Source organism: Punica granatum, chromosome 4 (assembly GCF_007655135.1).
Source record: "Punica granatum isolate Tunisia-2019 chromosome 4, ASM765513v2, whole genome shotgun sequence".
NCBI lineage: Eukaryota > Viridiplantae > Streptophyta > Magnoliopsida > Myrtales > Lythraceae > Punica > Punica granatum.
The window spans coordinates 17,843,743-17,862,731 of NC_045130.1; the positions used below are offsets into that span (position 1 = coordinate 17,843,743).

Consider the following 18,989-nt stretch of genomic DNA (forward strand, 5'->3'; position numbering starts at 1 on the left):
GAGGAACTTCGAATGATAGTCCGCACAAGAATGGTGTTTCAGCTCCTGCACTAGTTCATTAAGGATCTGTTTGACTTCATCTTCCTGTGCTATGAAGAGTCGAGGGGACTGTACATACGGTTGAAAGTAGTGCTTAAAATGGACTCATTCTGGCGTCATCCTGAGCTTGTTTACCTTAGTGATGATGTCCCAGCCAACAACTATGTCCTTCCTGGGTAGGGTTGAACCCAGTACCCTAGTAATGAGATAGCATCCAGGAAAGAACTGGATCTTGAGGGGTCGGCTGATAAGGTGAGTGGAGAACACCTCACTGGAGGTGGTGCTGAAATGCTTAGTGTGCGACTTCCAGCACTCTTTGGGTAGTACCTCCGGGTTCATGATCGTCTGGGCAGCTCCAGTGTCAAGGAATGCAATAACTTTGATAGGTTTCGCGTATTTGGAGATATAGACTGAGACTGGAATATGAGGAACTGAATTTACCAAATTAATCCTTTCAGTTTACTCTGCTGCCATGTAACAAGTGTCTGAGTCAGACCCTGAAAATCTAGAGTCCAAGTCAGTTAGAACTTCTAGGGCTGATATAGAAGATGGTTCAGCTTCTTCATCCAGAGAGAAAAGAGATTCGACATCATCTTTCTCCAGTGAGATCCCTGTGGCATTTTCTAACTTCTGGATTAGTCTTACACCTTGCTTCTGGGCCCTTGGACAGTTCTTGGCGAAGTGGCCTGGTCGATTGCAAATGTAACACCTAGAGGATTTGTACTTCTTTCCGGACCTGCGCTTCTTCCTCAAGTACTTCCATTTCTTTTCAGAATATCTTATGGACTTTGCTTTCGACATTTTCCACTTCTTATAGTGCTTCTTCTTCTTAGTTGGGCAGCTACAGTCTTTGTCCCTGCTTGAGCACTTGATGTACAACTCAGGCCGTTTGCAGGCCTTCTCCATTGACTTGTCTCCTTTTAGGACTTCTTTGATGGCTTGTTTCTTCATGCAGGCATCTTCGAGGGCCACGTGAATCTCCTGCTGGATTTCTCCAACAGTACAGTCAATAATTCTTTTGCCTCTAACCTGTAGTAACCTTTCCGCTGCTCTTGCCAGTGATGCAGGAATAGAGGAGAGGAAAACTTGCTTCAGGGAGATGTCCACTCCGAGCTCATAAAATAGCCATACCATGTGCTTGAAGTGTAGGTCCAGCTGCTTTCTTTTGTAGGAATAACACTTCCTTTCAAAGGACTCTTTTCGTTTGAGTTCTCTGAAATCTCTAGGATGTCCCACAAAATAAACATGCAGGATATGGACTACTTCTATAGGGTTACTTACAATGAACTGGATATGAGCTTGGTCTGTCAGTCCAATCCACCAATTCCGTAGAGTCCCGTTAAACCGGGATACGAAATCTGTCATGAGCTCATGGTTGTCACGAACTGTGAGTGCTCTAGTAGTGAGATAGGCCAAGAACTCCTGTAGCATGTCTAGCCATTTAGAGTAGGGAATATCGTCTATAGTAAAGACAATGTCCCCCCTGGTTGGTGCTGTTGGTACTGCCGCTTGTGGTGGATCCGCCATTTCAGATCTGGCGTCGTCCGAATCAACTCCATCTCCCCTTCTCATCATCTTTATCGGGGGATAGAAGTCTTTTGTCTCCCATGAGTCTTCTGACTCCTCGGGAGAGGCTTTTGATTCTTCCTCTGATATCGAGTCAGATGTTTATTCTTTAATTACCATCTGACTTGCTTCGCCTTGCTCCTTAAGAAAGGAGCTCAGAGGATTTTCCTTAAGGAAAACCATAAAGGCTCCCTGGGGATCTTCTTCTTCTTCGTCACTTCCGTTCTTCTTCTCCTTTCCTTCTTTTGGAGGTTTGGAGGCAGATGGAATTAATCCTGGAGGGGTTTCATACACCTCATTCTTTTTCTCTTGTCACTTTCGTGCTGCCTTTGTAACCTGTCTTGCCCTTTCCCTTATTTCCACAAGTGTAGCCTTTTAGGCTGCTGTTCTTCTTGAGAAGGAGAAAACAGTGAGAGCCTTGCAGGCTTGCTTCTTTCTCCAAGTGGTCTCTCCAAAAAGTTGAAGAGGCTTGTGGTCGGGGAAGTTGGCGGCGATGGCGCTGGAGTCCTAGAGAGAATCGCAATTTGATTTTTTAGCTTGCGAATCTCTTTCTCTTTTCTATCTAGATCAATCTGGAAGTACGAGACAATAAGAGTATCTTGAATCTCCTTAAGTCTCTTCTGTAGTGTCCGAAGGAATGACTGGGTCTCTAGATGGTGCTTGTCAACCTTACCATCAAGCTAGCTGACTTTTGCCGTAAGTGAGTCCACCTTAGTCCCAATGGACGAGAAAACACGGTTTTCTGAGACCGCATTTTCAGACTGCCAATTAAGAATAGCCTCCCCAGAAGTGACAAATCTGGGTCTCCCTTGCTCATCTCTTGAAGTTGGATTTGAGACTTTGAAGGCATGAGTATGCCGCCCTTCGCCATCAGTAAACTGCCCCAGTTGAGGGAACTGTTCATCATAGTTTGGCGAGGATGGATGGGACATGCAGGCTGGAGCTACTTGTGGAATAGCAGCTAGTTCGTCTTTCTGCTCTATCTTGTGGACAAGCCTCTCAAAAATAGAGGCTAGCACTATATCTTTGAGATAGTCCCGAATTTCTTCAGGATTTTTCCATTTCTGCTTTCAAACCCATTTGAGGATGGGCTTGTAGTAAGGTAGCACCTTTTTCTTCTTCAAAACGGTTGATAAACTTTCGTCTGTACCCAGATCTGGATCTGGCTTGGGATATGCTTTCTCTGGGCTTCCTCAGAACAAGAAGGGCCTTTTCGTTTTTTCCTGTAGCAAACATCGCAGTCGCCATAGTAGCAGACATCTCGATAACAGTGTTTTCCTCCAGGTTCGCGGAAGAAATACATGGCATCCCATTACCCTTAAAAGAGCTAATAGGAGGCATCTGTTTCTGCACCTTCGGGTTATCCCTCACTCCTTCTGCGGGCTGCATCATTATCATCGTTTGGAACATGGGAGGAGCGGATGGCTCTAGGTTCTCAACCGGACGGTGGTCAAACGAGATCACGACCTTTCCGTCTGGTCTTTTTCCAAACTTAGGCTCGGAGGACTGGATCGGCTGAGCGTTTTGATGGAGATGCTCATAGTTGGTGACCCAGGTCTCTGGGAGCAACTTCACAAGGTCTACTCTGGAGATCTGTCTGGGAACATGGACGCAAGTGGGATTGCACCGAAGTAAAGATGAGTGTACCCTTGAGAGATCCACTGTCGTGGAAACTCCGGAGGGATCTGTTCAGCCTCTGAGGCCTGAATAGGATGCTGGTCAAACCTCGTGGACTGAACATATTCCTTGACCCGATGAGGAGACTATCGGATGAGCTGTCTGATAGATCTGATGGGTGAGAAGGAAGGTTGTTTAGAGAAGGCGATATAAGGGTTTATGAGAGGAAGGTCAATAGAGGAAATCTTATCGTTCTCACTAAGGTATGAAACCTCATAGAGGGTGTCAAGTTTACTTCCGAAAGACTTCCGGAAGGGAGTCTCAACGAAAAGACTAACATCAGTAACCGGGGAATGCTTTTAGAAGAGGTAGTCATGGTGTTTGTAAACTCCAGGTCTCATAGTTACAGTCTTGTAAAGGACGCTTAACGACATCAGTGATGAGATGACGAGTTGTACTATATTGAAACAACTTGAAACATTTTGTATCATCAAGTAGCAAAAAAAAACTTTTTGTATCATATTAAAATATTTGTAAAACTTTTTGGACCACCAATGCAATTTATCATTATTTTTCATAGGAACTTATGATTCAACAATTTGATCTTGTGGACACTCCACCGTTTCTACTTAAAAACTCAATTTTGACAAATAATTAATGATGAAAGAGGAATTCCCATTTTTTGCAGCCCGATTTGATACTGATACCTATACATGCTGCTAAATAGTTTATTCATCCCGTTCAAAAATAAGATAGCTAGTGATGATCTTCATTGTTGCTATTACATATATGGCAAAGAATTTACCTCCACGGTGAGAGAGATTTTTCACATGTGTGAGTAATGATGCTCGAATAACTCCCTTCCTTAATACTGTCTTGAGTTAAGAAGATCCGTCTCTAAGTTGTTAACATGATCCATATGTATTTAGTCTTCTTGCATCCATTAATTCTCCCACCCAGCTTGGAAGTCTAGCTTGCTCCTTGGAGGCCTGGGTCTCGACTCTCGAGTGAGGATGTGTTAACCTTGCCTGTATTTGATACCGACGTAGCCGCTCAAGTATGTTTCCCCAGCCTGGTGAGGATCATGCAATTTCTTTGGCTTCGTAGTTGCAAGGATAGCTTGAATCTTCAGTTGCCTGCAGTTTCATTACCGAAGCTATTCTTTTTTGCTGTCCTATCGCTTCTATGTACCAGTGACATAGCTTATGGCAAGAAACTGAGAACTGAGAAGGAAAGAAACTGGGCTGTAATGAAAGGTCGGAGGCAAAGGCGAAGGCGAGAGGTTTTCGTAGGGTCTTTTGGGATTTGGCAGCAATGCTTTGTTTATGGCTGTCTGGCCAGACCAAAATAATGCCAGAAAGGAAGGATCATTCTGTCTGATTGGCTCGAGATCTCTATCAGTTCGACTTCACATCCAGCATCACCCGATGTTATCTTATAGGAAGAAAAGTGAGTTAAATTAAGAGTAATGGTATGATCTTGCTCCTTCGATATTTTTTCAGGTGTAAAGATCAATTGCAGGTACATTACAACGTGACACATCATCATCCAACCAACAAAGCTAGCCCAGCTCTCACGCTGCAACAGCTCCTCTTCTTCAAAGGCTGCTTCTCTCCTTCAACCGCACTAATCCGCGCGAGGTGGTAGGGAGGACAGCACATGCATAAATATACGAAATACAAGGTGGTAGGGACAAGTGAGGACACGACACCACCCGAGTTGAAGCACGAATCACCACAACCATCATCAAATGCATGCATGTATAGTATAAGCATCTGCTCCGTGAATAAATTCATTGCAACATTAGAAAAGGAGTCTTCATCGTGAAGGGATTCCTGTACTCATCCCAAAGAAGATTAAAAAAAAAAAAAAAAAGGTCTTTCTTTCAACCCTTGAAAATATGAACAAGCAATTCATATACCCATATTTAAGTCTGTTTATGAATGTTATTATTGTTGAAGTCAATTCAAAAGCTGATAAGATCATCTTTTGGTGGTTGCGGCTTCTTGGTCGAATCCTGCCCGCCATCTGATGGGGCTCCACCACCCTTCTTCCCAAATATCATCTCATCGAGATCATCCATCATGTCGTCGTTGCTCCCGCCGTGGGACCCAGCTCCCCGAGAACCCGACGGTTTCCTTACCAGGGCATCTTCTTTCGCGAGCACGGGCGACTCATCAGGCTCAGAGGCAACTGGTATCATTGCAGGTTCAGGCATAGCCGGGGGTGCTGAGGGCTTCTCCAACTCTTCATATTTGGACAGCACTTTCTGGACCTCGTCATTAAGATTCAAGGCCTCAAAGAGCAGGGCTTCATTGTCCCCAGCGGTCTCGATGATTCTCTGAATGGCATATTGGGACTGGCGGCATTGTTGTACCAGCGTCACCGTCAAGTCATCCTAACAACAAAAAGCAGCGCAGTCGTATATGTTCAGTCTTGTCCCAAATGCAGTTGGAGCTAATTCATCATACTACTAGGCTTTGCAATGACAGATTGCTACTCCTATTGGGAGGCCGAAGAACTATGTTATACATGCATACATAAAAAACAATGCAGAAAGCCTTCCTAACAATAATGTCCATGGTTCCAACTCGATCTGCTAGACTATCCTATCCTATTTATGGTCAACACAAGCAAGTCTGTGATGTCAGATAATTAGCCAAACACCGCGATTTCCAATCACCAAAATTCATCTTAAATGAAGTCAAGGGGGAAAAGGCGTAATCTTCTTTACTTTTTTTCCCTTTTTGATTCATGGGAAAACATAGTATACCTGCTACGTACTAAGAAGGTTGATAGACTGTAACGTATCTAATCATTTTTGCTCATATACACTCTCAACAATCAAATGAGGCTGGGAAGGATTATTCATCAATTTCACAGGAATTACAATAATGTACTGGAAGAAATTTATTGTTCTTTAAAACTAAGAATTGAGATAGTCAAAGACTCAAGACACTCCCTATAATATTAACTTTATAGGGAAGAAGACACGAATTTGTGGAAATTAAAGGATCTGCCGTCAATAACAGGTACTCATACAGGCATATGGACAGTATTTGCTTTTAAGACCTCACACTACCCTCCATGTATCTGACGCTGGAGTTGGTGCATGCCATAACATCACTTCCTTCATACAAAATTGTTTGTCCTGCGTGCCTTACTGGATGAAGATGGATGTGCCAGCATGATAAAAGAGAAAGAAGTGAGGCCAAGTATGTTACACTACCTTCAACACATCCTGTTGGGGGGAAGAGGATAAAACAGTGGTAAGAAGCTCAATACTGTTTCTTGCAACATCAAAGGCTTCGTTCGTCTGTTCAGCTGTATAACTTCTAACAGGAGCATCATATTGAGTCTGCGGAACATGATCTGCAATTGGTTCTGAAGCCACAACTGACTGAGGAGGAGTAAAAATAGGTGCCAAACTCTCATTGTCCCGACCTGGGAATCGGATACCCCTGGATTTCAAGCTCTACAAGCCAAAAAAAAGGGAAGTTATCAGAAATGTGTAACATAACTTGGGATGACAAGCAAAAATGTCAGATATATAGTTGACACTAGGCTATTAGCAACAGATTATAATTACTTCTTTTTGGGCCTCATGAGCAGCAGAGTTAACTATGTCTGCATTTTGCAGTACAGTTAAGGCATAGTAGAGTTGACTAAATGTCAGAAAACAAAATCATATGATTCTCCCTGGTCTCCAAGAGTTGGGAAGCGCAACCAAGAAAGAATTGATGAGTAAGATTACACGGATACATCATTGCAATTCTGCCTCTTCTCCTAACTCTTGTGAAGATAGAGTAAGGAACTGTGAAACCATGGAGCAAAGATGTACCTTATAAGTTTCCTCATAAACCGGCAGATATCGCAGTTCACTAGTTGACTCCCCCCATGCCTCAATAAGCATCAGTGCCTTGCTCCGGTTGTTGACCACTGTCTGTGGATCATCAATTAGCTTCACCATCTCATCAAGAACCCTCTCAGCTGCCACCTCTGAGAACGCTTTCTCACAGTTCTTGACACAAGTTTCAAGTAACACCAAGGCCAAGTACTGAACCCTGGGACTCTTGGTCATGATCCGTTTCTTTATGCCACGGATCAGTTCAACGCTGTTAATCCTCTCATGATTGATCATGTCACATAATTCCAGATTCATGGCCCAGTCAGGCTCATCGAGGGCCTCAGAGGTGGCTTCCTCAACAAGCTTGTCCGCCTGATTAGGACCCTGGAAAAGCTCCTTGACTTTGAAGCTCATTGAGCTCATTCCTTCACTCATCTTCCGAGTAACCTCAGCCCCACTAATCTTCAATCGTTCCCCAAAGGCACTCACCTTCTCCATCAAATTGTCACTCATATTTGCCAGTTCTCAGAACCTAGAATCAAATATCTGGACTGCTTCCTGCGACAGAAAACAGACGCAGCTGAAGAGATCAGAACATTAATATCAGCTGCACATTCTGTAGTAATAAACTACATAAAGGAAGTGACGAAAACACATGGAACCGAATGTGGATAAGGCACAGGAATGGCAATGGGCCAGGTCAGCGCGAGAACCTGGCCTGCGACCTTGGGCCTAATGCCCAACCTGCCCCATGCCATTGCATGGGCAGGATCTCACATGCGCGTACCTTGCCCGGTGCAGGTCTGGACTAAGGTGGCCCGACCTGTTTGGGCAGCACCTGCACACTCAAATTACGGGGATTAAAGATTTGAATCTCAATTTCACATTCACAACCACACCTGAACACAAACACAGGAAATTAAAATACAAACGTAGTCTGATTATGAGTAGTTCGAGCTCGACTTCAATATCTAAATGACTCAATCCAAAGTTAAACAAAACAAACACATTGTCTAAATACAAAAGAGGGAGCATTTAGTCTACATGACTCAAATCAATTGATTCGTAATTGAAACAAATCGACTTAACCGACCCCCAATCCAATTCAGCTCAACAAATTGAATCAGCTACACATAACAGCTAAATCCACATCCAGATCCAAAATAAAGCGACCCATATATCAACTGAAGGCAGCAGCTAATTCTACTCAGCTATTCAAAATCAACAGATCAACTGACCCAATATCAAATCATCTATTATTCATAATCAACAGATCAGCTATATCTAAGTACGAATTCAAAATAGAATGACTGAAATCAGACTAATCAGTGAAGGCAGAGGTAGCAGCTCACCGCCTGGGAGGGGAGGAAGCAGCAGCCAATCAGCTCGGGCTCGAGCAAGAGAAGATCGACTGGCAAGTCGTGAGTCGCGGCACGTGGAAGTCGGCGAGCAGAATCAGGAGGGAGAGGCGGCTCTGGCTCGACTAGGCAGCAGGCAGAGGCAGCAACTCGGGCTCGATCGACTGGCAGGAGGCAGAGGCCGCTCGCCGCAGAAGCTCGAGCTCGACCGACTAGGCGGGAGGAGAGGCAGCTCGCCGCAGCAGCTCGAGCTTGATCAACTAGGCAGGACGGCCTGGGGCAGAGGCAGCTCTGGCTCTGGTGCGGTGTCGCAGCTGGGCTGCTTCAAAGCTCGAACCCTAAGATTAGGAAGGTGCTAGGAAGGAAAGAGAAGAGGAACGATCAAAGAGGGTTTCGAGTCGTTTGACTTTGGCTAGGGGGAAATAGAAATTAATTAATTATATTACAACAATACATTATTGAAATTATAAATATAAGAGAAAAAATTTTGCCCCCTGAACTTTGGATGTGGGGCGCGTTTACCCCAAATTTGTTTTTATGGAACATTTGCCACCTCAACTATCTACGCTGGGAAAATGTGCCCGTATCATTTCAATTTTGTCTATTTGGAAGTAAAGGCATGTACAATACACGTGACCCTGGGAAAAATCAAGAAATTCAAACTTTTGGGGAAAAAAATGAAGAACAGTAATAGACAATAGAAGATCTTGGGCTGGAGGTAGTCGTTGCCCCCACCCACCCAGCCCATTCCACGAGGTCGATGGCAACTTCATGGGTATGGATAGTGGCCAATAGCGACCCTTTAACCCTTGAAATCCTAACTGTATAGAGAGAGAGGAGATCAATCAAGAGATGAGAGAGTTGCTACCGAATATCTCGCACTCCTACGAGGTCGCCGATGACTATTGAGGCTACAGGCAACCTTGAATGGGCGAGCGCTGACCAGTGATGATTCCTTAAAGCCCCATTTTCTCTACCTCACTTTTGCAATAGGGGCCTGGGAGATGGGAGTGATACTGTCGGCCACCACCCATCCCTACGAGGTCGTTAATAGCTTGAGTGGTTGCTGTCGACCTTGTGGAGGTGTGCAGTGGCCAGTGATAACCTTTCCTCTCTCCCCCGGATCAATTCCGTCTCTTTCTCTCTCTCTCTCTCTCTCTCGATAATGAGGTTTCTAGGGGTTGGGAGGTCCCTGTTGGCCACTATCTATCCCCATGAGGCCGTTGGCAACCAATGAGGCTATTGGAGACCTCGTCTCTGGGAATTGTGGTTGGCGACAATGGTGGCGAGTGAGGAGGTAGATTACACTGAGGGCTACTAATATTATCTAATTTTTCGGTTTTTTTCTAATTTTCAATCGAATTTTTAAAATTTCAATTATTTTTGTGGGTCACGTGCGAAATGTGTTTTTTTTTGTCAGTTTTACCAGAATTTGTAACGTCAGGGGGTTAGATTTTCCATTTACGATAATTATGGGGCAAATGTGCCAAAAGAGTAGTTTAGGGGCCAAAAATGCCCCACGCATATGGTTTAAGGGGCGGGCAAAGGTATTTATCCCCATATTTTACTCAACGTCAAAATAATTAATCTTCCGGCATAATAATTAGACTATCAAAGCGACAAACAGCGTCAGCGAAATATAAAATTAAAAAATAAGGACAAACCGCGTCAGCAAAACTATTTTAATTTTTTATCGAGGAAATTGACAATAAGACCTTCTTCTTTTCTTTTTCTTTTGGTACATAAAAGCCCAAAAAAAGAAGTAAAGCAAAAATTGAAATATTTGCAACGAAAACGAGTAGTTTGACTTTCCAAACGTTTTCCCCAACTGGTTTCGTTTGTCAGGAGGAGGATTTAACATCGAATAGATCGCTTTCTTCTTCATCTTCGTCGTTATCCTCCTTCACGGAAATCTCCCTCTGCCGACTCTTTTGCTGAATCCGCAGCTCAATGTATCCGCCGCAGCCGCCGCTTATGCTTGTGAACTGCTCCGGCTGCCGCACTCCGCTGCAGCTCCCGCCCGGCGCCCGATCCATCCGCTGCGCCATCTGCAAGGCCGTCACCAATATCGCCGACCCCAGGTCCGTGCCTCCACCGTCCCACGCGCAGCCACCGTCCTCCCACGGGCCTCCGCCGTCCTCCCACGGGCCTCCGCCTCCCTCACCGTACAACCACGCGCCCCCGGGGCCTCCGCCGAGCGCGCACGGCCGGAAGCGGGCGGTGATCTGTGGGATATCGTACAGGTTCTCGAGGCACGAGCTCAAGGGATGCATTAACGATGCTAAGTGCATGAAATACTTGCTGATGAACAAGTTCCGCTTCCCTGAGGAATCTATTCTAATGCTGACAGGTACCCATTGAGCTCCTCTTCTCTCCTCTCCTCTCCTTTGATACGATTCTCAGTGATTGGACTACTCAATCGAGTGCTCTCTCGGCGATGATCGGCTTGATCGTATTTGGGCTTCCTGCTTTCTTACCTTAATTGCTTTGTTTAGTGAACTATATAACATCATCAGATTGATCAGGGAATTTCACTCTGTACGGACTTGAGTTTCCGGAGATTTGTCATCGATTGGCTGAAGATGTTCAAAATCACAATAATGAATTGATTTGAACTTCTCAAGAATTCCATGGAAGTATAAGAATAAATTCTGCCTTTTGGAATCAAAATGATACCAGCGTCACCTAAAAGCTACAAGATTTGGACTTATTTGGTTAATTATGTTGAGTTGATATTTGTATGAATCACGGTAGCAACCCGTGACAATGTCCACTTTTCTTATGTTTCTGTCACAAGCAACCCGTGCAATGTCCTGATAAAGAGTGGCCATTGCCAACCTTGATAATTGAGAAATTTACAAACTATGAAGAAATTCAATAGAGGATAGGTACAAGTAGACACCAGTGGAACAAACATTTGTAATAAGTCCTAATAATACTCTTGGCAGAAGGAATAGCATCATGAATCTTTACTGTATATGGAGGTTCCCATCTTACACCTTCAGCGAAAAGGATCAAGACCATAACTGTTTTCTTTATCTCCTACCCAACAAATAAGATGTTCAAATAATTCAATGGGATGAGAAGATATGTCGACATATTACTTCTAACCACGGATGTAATGGTGGATCATGATCTAGGAGTGATACCTGCGCAGTGATGAATTTATGAAGCTTGTGTTTGCTGGAATTATCAGTAATGGTAATTTTTCTCTGAATAGTAATTTGTTAAGAAGTTATGATCTGTTTTATACTGCTAGCCTAGGATATTAATAAATGAAAGATAAATTAGAGCTATGAGAAAATAGAAGAAGAAAGTCGAAATTGTACGCTAAAATACTAGTCATTTCGAATTGTTGATCAATCCGTTGAAATTAAAATGCTTACTGCACTTAAACCAGCTATGTCTGCTGCATGAAGGATTAGTTTTTCTTCCTTATTATTATTATTATTATTATTATTTTTCTCTCTTTTTTCTGTTGTTCTTTTTACTAGAAGATTTTGGAGTTTCTTCCCCGTGCTTGAACTTTCCTTATTCTGCTGATGGCTCTTGTTTGGAGAACACTATAAGACATGATGCAATTTATGTGGTTATGCAGAAGAAGAAACTGATCCATACAGAATTCCAACCAAGCATAATATGAGGATGGCATTGTATTGGCTTGTGCAAGGGTGTCAACCTGGAGATTCGCTTGTGTTTCATTACTCAGGTCATGGTTCACGACAAAGGAATTACACAGGTGATGAAGTCGATGGATATGATGAAACATTATGTCCCCTTGACTTTGAAACACAGGGCATGATTGTTGATGATGAGATAAATGCAACGATTGTTAGACCTCTTCCTTCTGGGGTCAAGCTTCACGCAATAATTGATGCTTGCCATAGTGGCACTGTCCTAGATTTACCATTCCTTTGTAGAATGAACAGGTACAATTTCCTATTCTCTTTTCAAAATTCTGCCTTCTATTTATTCTCTCTCTCTCTCTCTCTCTCTATCCTTAGGCATTACTGAATGTAGTTGTGTAAATGGTATGTAGTACGTTATTTTCTCTAGGATATGCCTCATATATCTTAGGCAACTTTGGGAGGCATCCTTAGGCACACTCATCTTGATTTTCCTATTTTTCTTTTTTCCGGTTAAAAGGAGTGGGCAATATGTGTGGGAGGACCATCGCCCTCGGTCAGGCTTATGGAAAGGAACAAGTGGAGGAGAAGTTATTTCTTTCAGTGGTTGTGACGATGATCAAACCTCAGCAGATACATCGGTCAGTTTTAGTTAATATCTGATTTTTTTTCCCCAGTATCCCATAGTATTTTTGCTTAGCCCAAGAAGAAAAAAGAGCAGGGATCAGAAGGCTCCCTTGATGTGTTTCTCCTGATCGTATACCTCTTTACACGTTGTCCTTTACAGGCTTTATCAAAGATCACATCTACTGGTGCCATGACCTTCTGCTTCATCCAAGCGATCGACCGTGGACAGAGTTCTACATATGGGAGCATACTGAATTCCATGCGTTCCACAATTAGAAATACTGGCTCTGATATGGGTATTGGTGGAGGCGGTGCGGTGACATCTCTCATCACCATGCTTGTTACAGGAGGCAGTCTCAGTGGGGGGCTCAGACAGGTCATTGTTCTGCCTAATTTTCTTCTATACCATTTCTCAAGTATGCAGAGCTTTTATCATATAATAGTAGAATTTCCTATCATCATCACAAGAGGCATTCTGTTACAAAATCACCCTGTCAAACTACTGTCTACATTTCTCTGCATTCGTAAAATCATGGTTCGTATATCGTAACAGTAACAAAAAACAGCTGCAAAAGAAGTGGGCTGTTCAGATCTTATGAGGAAGAGGCTCACTGATGGATTTTAGGATAGAGCTTGCATGTTTTGTTTTAAAGGCATTTTATGAGGGAACAAAACACAACATTTCAGTTCTTTGTCCAAGTTAAACTGTAATCGAAGGAATCAGGGGATCCCTGTTGGCAAGCACGAATTCTTCTGTATGACTTTTTGAGGGATGATTGTTATTTCTCAATGAACATATTAACAAAGTATGAAGAAGAAAGAGCAGTCTCCGAAAAGTCTAGGATTTAGCTTTCTTTTCTGATTGTCTTCGAATGCATGGAGAATTTTTCGATGACTTCCAGTTTCTGTATTGATATTCTGTGAATCTTTCTTTTTCACAGGAACCGCAGTTAACTTCCTGCCAACCATTCGATGTATATATGAGACCATTTTCCTTGTGAGAGTTCGATTGGAGTCATATATCATATGTTAGAACATCATAAATATGTTTGGACTTTGGAGACCTCTGGGAAGATTCAAGACTGTATTATAGGATGACGGTAATACCCGGGTTTGCAATTACAGGTGTGGTTTAAGCGGTTTCTATGCTGATGAGTTAGCGGTTTTGCCATCAATTTTAGATGAGATTGGAAAAACTGGATGTATAAACAGAAGGAAAGTTAGTCCAGTGAATTGCATAATTTACTACTTTTCTGCTGAATACTTGTGGCTATTTCATTGATTACTCGAATTCACTAACTAATAATCGGAATTCCTATGAATATCCTGAAGAAATCGCTAATTGCATTTCCAGCAAGATCGTTCATTTTGAATAATGTAAAGGGTGTCTGTAGAGTTTTTCCAGTTTGATGATATCTATTTCCAAATGAAAAATGGGGAAGGGAAAGAATCCATGGAACGGGGGAGATTCTTCTAATGCATGGCTCTCAATTTAACCATTCGATTTTCTCATAGGTAGAGTCTTTGTTCATCCTTTTTGGCCCGCCAAGGATATATGAAAAGCATCTAAAATTTAAGAATATATTATCCTTACTGTTTAATCACTTCTCAATTTCATGTGTGACATTTCCTTTCTCATTCTTCTTTTGTTAATCAAAACTTTCTGGGAAATAAAATCTTCAGTCATATTAGCAACATTATACTAGTATTGGTCATCTAATATTTACATTGCTTATATATACATATATATACATACATAAAGTAATGAACTTTTTGAGGCAGCGTCCCACGCTGCCATCTCATCAAAATTGAAACCGCTTTCTCTCTTGTTGCCACGATATCGAAATTCTAAACTCTTTCATGCTGACACGTCAACACCTTAAATTTTATAACTTTTGAAGAATTTTTAATGATATAATTTTAATATATAATTACTTATTAAAATAGATTTTTCTATTATTAATATAGGACATATACTTTTTACACGATATCTTGAATATATGAGTAGTTTATATTAAAAAAGTTTTCTTTAATAAATAATTCGTATATATATATTGGTTTAATGTGATATATTAATAATATATTTGGTTGATATCATATATTAGTGTGAAATCTTAAGGGCATATTTGGTTCGCGGGAATCAATCAGGAACGGATTAACTATTCCGCACGGAATAGGTAATCCGACGTTTGGTTCACAGGAGTGCGGAATAGCTATTCCGGATCGGGAGATCTATCTGGCTTATATACGAAATTCGCGTGCCTCCCAAGGATGTCCGGATTGGGCATTCAGCATCCGAAATTAGCGTGAAAAACCAAAAATGCCCTCAACTTTCTTGAGTTATTACAACGAAATGCATCGAGCTTTTCTTCCTCAGAAACCCCCGACGAACTGCCGCCCGTCCTCGACGACGCACCGCCGCCTATCCTCGACGAACCTCCGCACGAGCCACCGCACGAACCCATGGTTCGCAAGCCAGGGGTCTCGACGAATCAAAGCACAAACCCATGGCTCGCAGCCCCAGCCCTTCAAACCCTTCCATTGCTGAGATCGAGACCCGAGTTTCCAGAGCCAACTCCCCGTAGCGATCTTCAATGGATCCGCAAAAATGGGCAAGACATAACCGCTTGAAAAGAGCTCATCTGCATGAACGAGCGTAAGAGGAGCCTATGATGTTGGGAAATCGAACTTGAAATCATGGGAGCTTGATCTCTGGTAGAATCTTTTGGATGGAGGTAACCTCGGGTCCATCTCGATGAAGGAAGCTTCATTGGCTGATTCAAAAGAGGCTCCGAGGGAGCTGTCGAGGCCTTCCCGAGACGGCTTGAGGTTCACTAACCAGCTGTACAAGAAGCTCTTCGCGAGCCCTAGATGGCTCGGGAGCCAGAGCCAACTCCCCGTAGCGATCGAGACCGATGGGCACTGTTCATCTTCTTCAACGAAGAAGATGAACAGTGATCGGTTTTATAGTTGGGGGTATATATGTCTTTTTATTTTATTTATGATCTATTCCCGATTTTCACTATTTTTCTATTCCGTCCAACCAAACAAAGTGAATTTCATTAGAATTTATATTCTATTCCCCTTCTATTCTATTCCTTATCTATTCTATTCCTTATCTATTCTATTCTAGCGAACCAAACGTGGCCTAAATGGTATCATATACACGGATAATAAAACCGAAATTAAATTAAAATTAGTCTACTTAATTACTTGGTTGATATTGTGTTCTTTATATGCAGAGTTTCTTTTCAATGGAAATATGTATGAAATTAAGTAAGGTAAAAGCAACTGGAGAAAAAAGTTAAATGAGGTAAAAGGTGACATTAAATGAGTACATCATCTATAAACGAAGTTGAAAAAAAAAAAAGACATTTAAACAAGCCATTGTCCCCGTGAAAGCTCTTCTCGATGAAGTTGATATTGAGATCTATCTAATACTAATATTTTTATATAATATACAGATTCTTATATCTATATTTATGAATATATTAATATATAATTAATAGTTATGTAGATTGTTTTACTTATTTAGCACAATCTATTTAGCTACCTCCTTTTCTAATTCTTAAAATCTCAATTTTTCTAATAAAATTTATTTCGTCTATATATATATATATAATTCTTTTCCATCAAAATAATTCAAAGTTTTATTTGTGTTCCCAGCTACTTTATATTCACGTGAAATCATCATCCCGAGGTGCATTTAATTTTAGAATATTTAACAATCTTATGTTGATTAAGACCCTAACCAATATAATATATAAAACCCGAGGCACAGGACATGGTTGAGCCATGTAAATCAAATCGTAAAGCCCCAGCTCCATGTTAATGGACCCTTCATTTTCGATTAAATAAATTTTTATTATGCTTTATTTGTATTATATTCAACGAACTTTTTATAATTGTCCACATTATTTGCATGTATTTATATATAATTGTGAGTCTTCTTGAAAAGTCAAATTTTTTTCAATAATTTGCAAAAAATTTATCGAGAGACGATATATCTTTTCAAATTCAATGAAGTAAATATTCTATAAATAGATGATATGAAAATTCATTTTGTACACAATCTTTCTATTTGTTTAATTTCCTACTTCTTTTAAGTCATATACGATATTCCTGTAAAAGTTCTCTTTCGGCATATATATATATATATAATTGGCATTTTTATATAGAGTTAGAATTTGTTTGTTGTCATAATTCACCTTTTCTTTTAATATCATTTAATTTATATTGATATATCCACTCCGTACATAAATAGTTACAATTTATATTTTTTTGGACATGTGTTACTATTAATTTATATTTACATACATTGTTACTATTTATATTTTTTTGGCATGTGTTACTATTAATTTCATTTTATTTGTGATATACGTGCTGGTTATTTGCATTCGATATACAAACATTGATAAAAAAAATATCGGTGCACAATGAGCGGGTATCAACTTATTTATATAAAATATGAACTTTACCTAGCAATGAGCGGGTTCCTAACCACACTACCTTTGACTCCTTTATTAGGTCCTCGATTCATGGCCATTCACAAGCAATGCATTTGGTGTCTCTCGCCCGCCTGGCGTGCTTACTACTGATCAACCTCTCCCTTCACGCTCAGGAAAAGTTCGAAGGCAACAACTGGCTTGATGCTCTAAAATAATCGTATAATCCTTCTATTTTCATTTCTATTAGTTTATGGTGAAATTTCCTTTTTACCCTGTCGCCTACATGCTCAATAAGATGCCCAAGATAAACGTATATATCCTGTTGAGATATATTAACCTCCATCAACAATTTGCATCATTTACTTTCCCTACTAATGTAGATTGAAAATTAACTGCATTATTTGTTTTCCCCATCCTGCAACGCCATTAGTATACATGAAATGCTGGTTTAAAAGGGGCTAGAGGCTGCTAAGACTAACTTAATAGTAATTTGGTTTAGTCAATCGTTAGGACATGTGTGAACATCACATCCCTGAGTTCATTATATAAACCATTTAATAATTATCGATTCTTTTTTTCTTTTCATAAACTCATGCCTGCATTTTTCCTCCCAGTTACTAATGTTTGCCTTCTGACTTTATGTTTCCTTCTTATTATGTACATACATTTTTCTAGTTTGCCTCATGATCATATTGGAGCAAAGCCTGTTAAAATTGTGTTCACCCCCACGCCACTTCGTGCGCCAAGCACGTGATATTCTATCTGTGTATTCTATTCCTTTGTCACACCAGTATGACGTCCTTTTTTTTTTTTTCCATCCTATGTGATGCTCTTTTGCTATTGTTTGTCACCCCCCTCTTGCTAAAAACCATGGACTTATTAGAGGGCTAAATATGCAGATATAGAGGAGCATTGTGATTATTCTTAAAGTTGTCTTTTAAATTAGTTTAGTGTTAAGAGCATATTTGAATGAAGAAAGAATTGTATTTAGCACCATACTCATTTTTCTAGACCTGCCCTTAAAAGTTGAAAAGTTAAGTCGTTAATTAATTAAAAGGTTTTAAGTTTAGAGAGGAAAGGGGTGTAGTGCAGTGGCTAACACTCTCACCTAGTAATCTAGAGGTTTCAGATTCGATTCTCATCAGTGGGACTACCCGTACCCATTTATTTAGATTTCATTTTCATTTCCTTGTACTAGGCCATGAGCCTCCTATTGTAACCGAAAAAAAAGGTTTTAAGTTTCTTTTTTTTTTTGAAATGATTGATTTTTTATTATTTGACGACATTGAATATGTAAGTTTTTTGCCAATAAGATGAATGTATACTTAAAACCAATATTCATTGTAAAATTTTGAATCTATTGTCTCGAGTAATTGATCTTTGCATCTACAATTTTTTTTTTCAATTTTTCCTAATAGTTGGATTATGGATTTTTGCTGGTGTAGTTTATGTTATGCAAGATCAAACCACTTGATCAGTATAAATTATAATGTGCTCTCCGAAATTTTCGCTGGCATGAGATAATTGGTATTTCTGTGTGGATCATATTTGCTGGATTTTCCTTCAAACATATTACTATGTTATTGTTTTCAAAATTGATTTCTGATTCAATGAGAGCAAGGTAATATGGAACGTGTTTTATTGAGCTATGCGAAGTAGAGTATTAGGAGAAACGGGATCCAGCAAGCCAGAAAAGCTCACAGACATGATTGTTCACTGTCATTTGTAATTGTGCTACATTGTGGAGCTGATAGTTGTAGGAGGGGATTTGGCTGTTGAACCCATGGTGGACCCTTAAGAGGTCATGCGTGGACCCTTAAGAGGTCTGCATGCATGGAAGCTGCAGAAGTCCCCCAAGTAC

General features: G+C 40.9%; 2 protein-coding genes across 3 annotated transcripts; one reads left to right on the plus strand and one right to left on the minus strand.

Annotated features, from left to right (window-relative positions):
• Nucleotides 1-4,983: 4,983 nt before the first annotated feature.
• Nucleotides 4,984-8,848, minus strand: LOC116204731 (TOM1-like protein 1). Of its 2 annotated transcripts, XM_031536983.1 has the most exons (5): nucleotides 8,422-8,848; nucleotides 7,857-7,907; nucleotides 7,064-7,627; nucleotides 6,452-6,697; nucleotides 4,984-5,620 (listed from the first exon to the last, which is right to left on the minus strand). In XM_031536983.1, exons 3-5 carry the CDS (start codon nucleotides 7,580-7,582, stop codon nucleotides 5,189-5,191), a joined length of 1,197 nt encoding a protein of 398 aa, XP_031392843.1. In that variant the 5' UTR covers nucleotides 7,583-7,627; nucleotides 7,857-7,907; nucleotides 8,422-8,848; the 3' UTR covers nucleotides 4,984-5,188. The 2 variants fall into 2 exon arrangements, with proteins under 2 accessions (XP_031392843.1, XP_031392842.1); XM_031536982.1 differs by lacking the exon at nucleotides 7,857-7,907 and having other exon boundaries at nucleotides 8,422-8,847.
• A 1,372-nt stretch (nucleotides 8,849-10,220) lies between these two features.
• LOC116205614 (metacaspase-1) lies at nucleotides 10,221-13,941 on the plus strand. Its single transcript, XM_031538246.1, has 5 exons — nucleotides 10,221-10,777; nucleotides 12,026-12,356; nucleotides 12,574-12,694; nucleotides 12,841-13,056; nucleotides 13,622-13,941. The coding sequence occupies exons 1-5, from the start codon at nucleotides 10,378-10,380 to the stop codon at nucleotides 13,679-13,681; spliced, it is 1,128 nt and encodes a 375-aa protein (XP_031394106.1). The 5' UTR covers nucleotides 10,221-10,377; the 3' UTR covers nucleotides 13,682-13,941.
• Nucleotides 13,942-18,989: the final 5,048 nt, after the last annotated feature.

Excerpts from the sequence above, each read along its gene's own strand:
- LOC116204731 (XM_031536983.1), bottom strand. The coding sequence starts at position 7,582 with ATGAGTGACAATTTGATGGAGAAGGTGAGTGCCTTTGGGGAACGATTG. Across the intron at positions 6,698-7,063 it reads TTTATGAGGAAACTTATAAG|AGCTTGAAATCCAGGGGTAT; the intron begins GTACATCTTTGC and ends TTTGGCTTGTAG. Across the intron at positions 5,621-6,451 it reads CCCAACAGGATGTGTTGAAG|GATGACTTGACGGTGACGCT; the intron begins GTAGTGTAACAT and ends TTTTGTTGTTAG.
- LOC116205614 (XM_031538246.1), top strand. The coding sequence starts at position 10,378 with ATGTATCCGCCGCAGCCGCCGCTTATGCTTGTGAACTGCTCCGGCTGC. Across the intron at positions 10,778-12,025 it reads ATCTATTCTAATGCTGACAG|AAGAAGAAACTGATCCATAC; the intron begins GTACCCATTGAG and ends GTGGTTATGCAG. Across the intron at positions 13,057-13,621 it reads TCAGTGGGGGGCTCAGACAG|GAACCGCAGTTAACTTCCTG; the intron begins GTCATTGTTCTG and ends TCTTTTTCACAG.